This window comes from Pinus tabuliformis, chromosome 9 (assembly GCF_031772625.1).
Source record: "Pinus tabuliformis cultivar Carrire ecotype Pingquan chromosome 9, CPIR1, whole genome shotgun sequence".
Classification (NCBI taxonomy): Eukaryota; Viridiplantae; Streptophyta; class Pinopsida; order Pinales; family Pinaceae; genus Pinus; species Pinus tabuliformis.
Window position 1 is genome coordinate 1,574,706,046 of NC_142307.1, and position 8,298 is coordinate 1,574,714,343.

The 8,298-nt window shown below is 36.2% G+C and overlaps 1 protein-coding gene across 1 annotated transcript; it reads left to right on the forward strand.

The window, feature by feature from the left end:
- The first annotated feature begins 781 nt into the window (after nucleotides 1–781).
- Nucleotides 782–4,156, forward strand: LOC149154688 (alcohol dehydrogenase-like 4). The gene is made up of 9 exons (XM_089440549.1): nucleotides 782–946; nucleotides 1,064–1,244; nucleotides 1,667–1,989; nucleotides 2,116–2,198; nucleotides 2,290–2,365; nucleotides 3,000–3,061; nucleotides 3,156–3,251; nucleotides 3,481–3,642; nucleotides 3,746–4,156. The coding sequence occupies exons 1-9, from the start codon at nucleotides 874–876 to the stop codon at nucleotides 3,854–3,856; spliced, it is 1,167 nt and encodes a 388-aa protein (XP_089296675.1). The 5' UTR covers nucleotides 782–873; the 3' UTR covers nucleotides 3,857–4,156.
- The last annotated feature ends 4,142 nt before the right edge of the window (nucleotides 4,157–8,298 follow it).

The window sequence follows — 8,298 nt, forward strand, 5'->3', positions numbered from 1 at the left end:
AAATATTATTATTTATATGGACCTTTTTATATTTATTTATAATTATATTAGAAGATGCGTCAATTGTTTGAGAGCAAGATATTTCTAAAATCTACAATCCATACTGGGTTGCACAATCAATATCTATCTATCTAATTCTCAAATATTTATAAGATGTAAAATCCAAATAAAAATTACTCATGAGTGAAAAATGATCAACTTTTGGTTCAACAAAAATTCCTCTGAAAAAGTCAAGGTGTGGGATTCAAATTTGGTGTTAAAAAAATTCAAAAAAATCAAAATATCAGAATGTTTGAGTGTTTGAATCTTGTTTTACTGTGAAAATGGATTCAGCGCCATTAAAAAAACCCTTGAGCACCAGAATCCTGAAATTTGACAACTATAACTTAGATTTTCGAAAATTTCTGCTAAAATTTAGCATAATTTTACAAAAATTTCCATTATTTTAAGAGCTAATTTATTAGAGTTATGGTCACCACTCCCAGAAATGGAACTACCCCCAATAATAATGAAACATTCCAGACATTCTGCTGGTACTTTTCAGTGACGTATAGCCATCCGTATGACAATGGGCAATGGATCATGCATAAACGGTTCATTTAGATGAGCTAGGATTGTGACATTTGTGATAAATTTTCAATCTCGTGCTCATGGCTCTGATATTTTTCTTGGTGGCGCGAGAACACGAAAATAGAGGATAAGCTCACAGTTATTCGCTATAGTTTAGTCCTAAACAGTGTTACCACCCACCAGGTTTGACTCTGAATCACTAGCAGAATGTGCCTGCATTAGTATTTATAGTGGACAAATCGATGGGTTTTCCTAGAGCTCAGGATTTCCTTTGCTTGCTGCTGAAACAGAAAAAATCGGCTGATGGATCACCATTGCAATGGCGAAGGCAATCTCTTGCCCACAAACATGGATGGAAAAGTCATTACCTGCAAAGGTATGGTTTGTGTTTTCAGCTTTTCTTTCTGGAAATAGTATTGCAGATGTGTTTGATTAAAGACAGATTCAGTAAAGTGGTTTTGGTTTTATTTCATTTCATTTTGTGAATGGACAGCTGCTGTGGCATGGGGACCAAAGCAGCCTTTGGTCATAGAAGAGGTGCAGGTGGATCCTCCTCAGGCAATGGAGGTCCGAATCAGAATTACCCATACTTCTCTCTGCCATACTGATATCACATATTGGATGATACCAAATGAAGACCTGTATCCTCGCATATTCGGCCATGAGGGTGCCGGGTAGGCCCTGGTTTTCACTCAAATTTTTAGTAATTAGTGTTTAATGAAGTTTTAGAAAAGAATTGTGTTTGAGAATTTAAGTGGTTAGATATTTCGGTGACCATTTCATCCATAATCTAATTTGTTCAACATTTTTTTGTGAACATTTCATCTATAATCAATAACACAGTAATTAACTTTCCATCATAATCTCATTTGTTAGACATTTCTGGTGAACATTTCATCCGTCATCAATAACATAGTAATTATCTCTAACAGTTGTGACACGGACATAACATAGTAATTATCTCTAACAGTTGTGACACAGACATGATAATGCCTTGTGGGTGGTATTTGGTTTGTAGTTTTTATCAATGGATACTTCTCCTTCTACTGTAAGTGGTTTAATTTAAACTTTTAATACTGAACTTCTAAATATTCAGGATAGTCGAGAGTGTGGGAGAGGGCGTGACAGATCTCCAGAAAGGAGACCATGTGATTCCTCTGTACAATGGCGAATGTGAAGATTGTGTCTACTGTAAATCTAAGAAGACCAATCTGTGTGGTGAGTTTAGAGCAAATCCCTACAATACAATGATGAGAAAGGATGGGAAATCTCGTTTCTCCATTGGTGGAAAGCCAGTTTATCATTTCATGTCTTCTACATTTACCGAATACACTGTAGTGGATTATGCTTGTGTTCTCAAGATCAATCCGGAAGTTCCCTTGGATATAGCATGCTTGCTAGGCTGTGGACTGGCCACAGGTATCCCACTGTTTAGTTTGATGAAATCAGAATTCACAGGCTTTCAATCGTATTAGTATAATGACAGCTGGTGACTGTCTTCAGAGTGCTTTTAACCATGGACTTTGCTACCATGTGCGCCTGCAGGACTTGGAGCTGTATGGAACACAGCAGACATCGAACCCGGATCAACAGTTGCTATCTTTGGCCTTGGCACTGTGGGCCTTGCAGTAAGTGATTTGGTTATCCATGCTATTTGACATGATTGTTGTGCTGGCTATCTTTCTTCAGTTGGTTTCTTAAGTTTTTAACTGTGAGCAGGTTGCAGAGGGTGCCAGGATAAGAAAAGCATCCAAGATAATCGGTATTGACACAAATCCAAACAAGTTTCCCAAAGGTAGATGCTCTTTTTCTCAGAGTGACTGGTAAAATTAACATAAAATTTAATAGACAGGTTCTTAGCCTCTTAAACTGGGTTGTTGTAATAGTTGTACAGAATTGTTGAGTTTCTTATGTTTAACTCTGGCGCCAGTTTGGTCCTGAAAATTCTTACCATTGCAAAGGTAAGGTGCTGGTCCTGAAAGGTCTTACCTCTGCAAAGGTAAGGTGCTGGTCCTGTGTGAAAGGTTGTTCTTGAAAGGCAGTAAAGTCCTAGTAGAAGCCTGAAGGGTTGGCCATGAAAGGCAGTAAAATACTGATAAAAGAGTTGGCCTGAAATATCTTATATAAGTTTGGCAGGTCTTATAATTGTTAGAATAGTTGGTCTTGACTGAGATCTGAACCCTCATCAGTCAAGAAAATGTTTGAGGCAAGTTACCCATACCATCCTATTTGTCAATAGGATCTTAATCGCATACTATAATTTACTGAGCCTAACTCACAAGGATAGTTGGGTGGATAGAAATTTCTTTGAAAGTAATTATTTAGGCACAGAATGCACTATCAGTTAGATGTACCAGAGTATATATTGTTCTCATCCCTGAGATAAAATGTTATCAAGAGTTTCACCACTTGCACTACTTACATTGCAGCCAAAATCCTGGGAGTGACAGACTGCATCAACCCAAAAGACCACGAAAAGCCCATTCATGAGGTAACCTGCTATTTCAGATTATTCTTGTATGTAATGGCAATCTCTCCAACACCTATTAGCTCCCAAGCTCATGAGAAGAGAAACACTTTTGCAGGTGATAAGAGACATGTCAAATGGCGGTGTGGATTACAGCTTTGAATGCATTGGAAATACAGATATCTTATACCAGTGCTTTCTGGCCACCAATGATGTAAAGACACCCTCTGTTCCCCATTTTCAACTTCAATATCATTGATAACAAAAATGCCATTTAAGAAACTGATAACAAAGATCCTAGATATCCTGGATCAGCTGAAACCTACTAATTGATTAATTTCCAGTAAGGTCTGCTGGGGATATGCATAAACAAAACTGTAAAGCTGCATTATGGTTCGTGTGTCCTCATGGTTAATGTTTTGGTCAATTGGATGGGATTGCAGGTCTGGGGTTTGACAGTGTTGTTGGGATTTGATTCGAGTCCAAGAAAGCTAAGCCTTCTTCCAACAGAGTTGTTTATGGGTCGGAGGATTGTGGCATCCATATTTGGTGGATTCAAGGGAAAATCCCAATTGCCTAATCTTATAGGAAAATGTGTAAACAAGGTAATGAATTGCAAAAAAAACAGCAGCAATCTTGAGCAAACTGTCTTTAAAACTAATGTTTCATACTTTATTAGTTTTCTTACAATATGCAGTTTGATTGCAGGAAGTCCAAGTAAAGGAATTCATTACCCATGAGCTGCCTTTTGCAGATATTAACAAATCATTTGATTTGTTGTTAGAAGGCAAAAGTTTGAGATGTGTTCTCCATCTCTAACTAAATATATTTTCCAGTCTCTCCTAGCCAGCGACGATATATGTAGGAGATAGTCAATTTCGTTCCTTCTAATAAAGGTTTTGTCACCTCGGACAGTCAATTGTGTTCCTACTAGTAAAGGCTTTGTCACCTCTTATGGAACTATGTTATGTCCAGTGAGAGAAGCCTTTTTTTTGTGTGGGGTTTGAGTCTTAAAACGGAATAAAATGGGCTAGCTAAGGAATTTGTGTCCCTTGAAAGTAGATTGCATTTAAATATTAGTTCTTTAGGTTATATGTAGTATTTCATGTTGGCTTATGGAGCAAAGCTTTATCATCTGTCAAGTGTTTAATTGAAAAACATTAAATGTTTTAGTGTCTTAAAAAATGGAGTATTCATTTTTTATTAAGGGTTTGGTCCATTGCAGTTCTATTTTCACTTTGGTTATTTAAATAATATTTCTTATATAAATAAATAAGAAAATTATATAATTATAATATTATATATATATATATATATAATTTACAAATAATAATAATTATATTGTTGTTAGAGCGTTTTTGAAATAAATTGTGCTTGGAGTTTTCAAATGTTCAATGTTTCAAGTGGAGACTCTACCATTATTAGAAACTAGAAAAAGAACTATAATGTCCAAAGGGAAAGTAGAAAGGAAAATATAAAGGTAAGGCTAAAAAAATGGATTTGGGGAATAATTAATTTTTTTTTTCAAAAAAGAGATGGACGTTGAGAGAAAATCCGACATTAAAAGATGTGAATAATTGGTGAGAAATTGTATTAAGGTATTGATCACAATAATCAATGCTAAAAAATTTAATATAAAGATGAAAAAAAAATTGCATTATGGATCCTTTATGGATTATAATATAAAAATATATAAGCCTCGAGGGTTAGCTCAATTGGTCGAGTTCTCATCGCTAAAGCACCTTGCTAATGAGAGGTCACGAGTTTAATTCTCCTCAACGCCCTCGGGTTAAGCTTTACTAATAAGTCGACGAGATGTGATCCCTTAATCAAAAGAGATGAACATGAAAAAAAAAGAATTGGAAGATTAAATTAGGGGAAGGAAGATATGAAGAAATGAAAACTTCAAGAAACCAACAACATCAATCAAAGAATAAAAGATTAAAGGGGGGGGGGGGGGGGGGGGAGACCAAACACAGAAGGCTTTGTGGTAAAGTTGATGAATAAGGGTTTCCATTACTATCTAGTTTATAGTCACCTTTACAATCGAGACTCAACAAAGTTTATCCTAGTGCTTCTCAATTTCAAGAGCTTCTCAAATGATATGAGAAGTATAATGGGGAGTTGAGGCTAGGATTTTAGTTTGGTCGAATCAAATTATATGTTTTGATTTAAAAGAATGTTTTCTAATAGCATATTCAGACATGCAGTCATGGTTGGTATTAGCAATATTTTCTTTGAGGCAAGCTTTAAATGAATGATCAGTTTGGCCAATGTATGATTTGCCACTAGAGAAAGGAATTTGGTATACCCCTAATCACAACATAGGATCTGATTTATCCTTGGCTGAATGAAATAGTTGTTTAAGCATTTTATAGGGTTTAAAGAGGGTTTTAATGTTCTTTTTGGCCAAATACTTGGAAATAAGATCAGTGTGTGTTGGATGTAAGGGAAATGAGGGCTCGAGGTGGAGAAGGGGCAATTTTTATTCTTGTATTCTAGGCCTCACAAAATCTTTGTTGATTTTGGAGCAAGAGTAACCATTGGCCATCAAGGATATAAGTCAATGATCTTTCTCTTTCTCCAAGAATTAAGGAGAAGAAATTCAGATGGCCAAAGTCATAAGAGTCTTTAAAATAGTATATGTTTCATCAAGGTGATGAAGAGAATGGATATGGAGGTATCAATTAGTGTCAGTCTTTTTCTTATGGACTTAGGGGGTTAGTGAGCCATTAGAAAGATGTGAGATGAGAACATCTCAGAATGGTAGGGCTTTATCATTTTCCACTCCATGGTAAATTTGATATGGGGGTAAATGTTGTATATATGGTTAAGAAAGGTCAAGACGGTGTACTAACCAAGAGACAAAATGATGAAGGTATCATCAACAAAATCGGACCAAAAATTTTGTTTCAGATGCTAAGTGGTTAACGCCCGAGCTTTGAAATCTTCCATAAAAATATTAGCTACTGCAAGGGTTAAGGAAGACCCAATGGCAATATTTTTAGTAATTAATATGTAGATTCAAAATTGCTCATGAAATTTACTAAATCACAAGACTTGAAGCTACTCTATTGATCTTCAAAAGTTAATTCACCATCCAGAACACAAATCATAGACATGCAAAAGGAAACATCACACATGTACAGATATTTATCTAGGGGAAAGCAATTGCTCAAAATCCCTTACTATCTATATTGCATTAATCAGAGAATAGAGATGAAATACATATGCTTGCTCAAGCTTGAGCACATCCTGCAAGTGTATAGTCTATCCCTTTTCTTGACTGGCTGACTCTAGCGAACACTTAGCCAATTCCATCCAAGCTCCTATTTCCTTACGTTGTTCCTCTGGGAATTTGGCCACTATTATTTAGGAATTTTCCAATATTGAATTGCGCAATTCCCTTAGGTCCTTCCTCTGACTGCATGCACCACCTGTACACATTGGAATATGCTACAACTGATAGTACACTTGCTTGGAATCTCCATCTCAACTAGGTAACTCGAATTCTATACATGCAACAATTATTTTAGGTTGATTGATCATTTAACTGGTTGATCACTGAGTGTGGTTGAAGTTCCACTTCCACAACTTGACCTCCACTCGTTCTTCTGACAATTAGATCTATTTAAACTGACAATAACTCAAATTAATTGAAATATATTAATACAAATTAGCAATCAAAAATACTGAACAGAATTCAAGCTTCCCCAACTCGAATTAACTGAGAAACAAGTTCCATGTCACCTTAATAAACTACCTCCAATATTTCTGCTAAAATAGAAATTCAAATTTTCTCTAATTTGGCCAAGGCAAAGTCAAACTGAGATTTTATTGCTGAATTTTCAACAATATCTTCAGTTTACTCATAGTAAATCCCTTTAAAGGAATAGAAAGTAGAAGAGAGATAAATTTGAATGAGATTTAGGGTTTCAGGGTCATCCAACTCAGATATTAGATCAAGAGCTTTAGGAACTAGGATTTTGGTATGTATAAATTTGATAGAAATTGCAACTACTCAAGATTTTGAATTGAAAACAAGAGACACAAATTCTACTCTACTAATATGTGAAATGGAGATCACAATTTAGAACAACATGCATAGAAATGTAACAATCAAAACCACAAGTACACAGTGATTTATAGGGAAACCCAACTGGGGAAAACCCCTCAAGACTCTATGCATTAATCAGTTGAATAAAGAAACTATTACAATTGCTTGCTCCAGCTCTGAGCACAACCTGCAAAAGAAACATTGTTCTCTCTGCTAAATGAGAGCCTCTAGCCAACACTTAGCCAATTTCTGGCTCATTCATCCTCCTATTTCCTTATGCAATCCTAAGCATATTCAAGCATCTAAACAATAGGTAAGTCCCTATTTCCTTGTGCGATTCCCAAGTATTTTCCTCATCCATATGGCCTCACATGTTGCTTGAATTTTAGCCATATATTCAGTCTCTGTTGAGTTGAGTGCCACAGACCTCTACTTCCTGTTGTACCAGGAAATAGTTATGAACCCAACACTAAGGATAGCACCTGAAGTAATTTTCCTATATGATGGAATCCCTGCCCAATCTACATCGATGAAGCCTTGGAGCTTCACTCCCTCTATCCTCTTGTACCATAAACCATACTCAGTAGTGCCTCTGAGGTACTGTAACTCATGCTTTGTTGCTTTCCAATATAGCTTGGTAGGCCTTACCATAGTTTGACTAAACCGGTTTACTGCATAGCACATGCCAGGTCTTGTATTCATAAGATGCATTAAAGACCCCACAACCTACCTGCAAATGGTAGCATCAACCTCTTCACCTAAAGTGGCATTCTCCTCCCTTTAGTTTGTAGCTAGAGGTGTGTCCATAGGCTTACAATTCTCCATGTGAAATCTTTGAATTATTTCAGAGGCATACTTCCCCTGAGACATAAACATTTCACCATCACCTTACCATACTTCCATCCCGAGGAAGTAATACATTAAGCCAATGTATTTCATCTCAAATTCCCTTGCAATATCCTCTTTGCAAGAGTGGATCAACTTCTCATCACCTATCAATATTAAATCATCAACGTACAAAACAAGAATAAGAAAATGACCATCTACCACAATGTGATAAAGGTTCGCATCTGCTTCAATTTTGACGAAGCTCAATCCACTAAGATAGTTATCGATCTAAGTGTACCATGCTCAGGGCACTTGTTTGAGACCATATAATGCTCTTCCGAGTCTACACACATGTGACAACCAATCATATGCCTCA

Bases quoted from the DNA above. Each gene is read 5' to 3' on its own strand.
- LOC149154688 (XM_089440549.1), top strand. From the start codon at position 874: ATGGATCACCATTGCAATGGCGAAGGCAATCTCTTGCCCACAAACATG. The intron at 3,252-3,480 runs GTAAAGACACCC...ATGGGATTGCAG, and splicing joins GCTTTCTGGCCACCAATGAT to GTCTGGGGTTTGACAGTGTT. The intron at 3,643-3,745 runs GTAATGAATTGC...GTTTGATTGCAG, and splicing joins TAGGAAAATGTGTAAACAAG to GAAGTCCAAGTAAAGGAATT.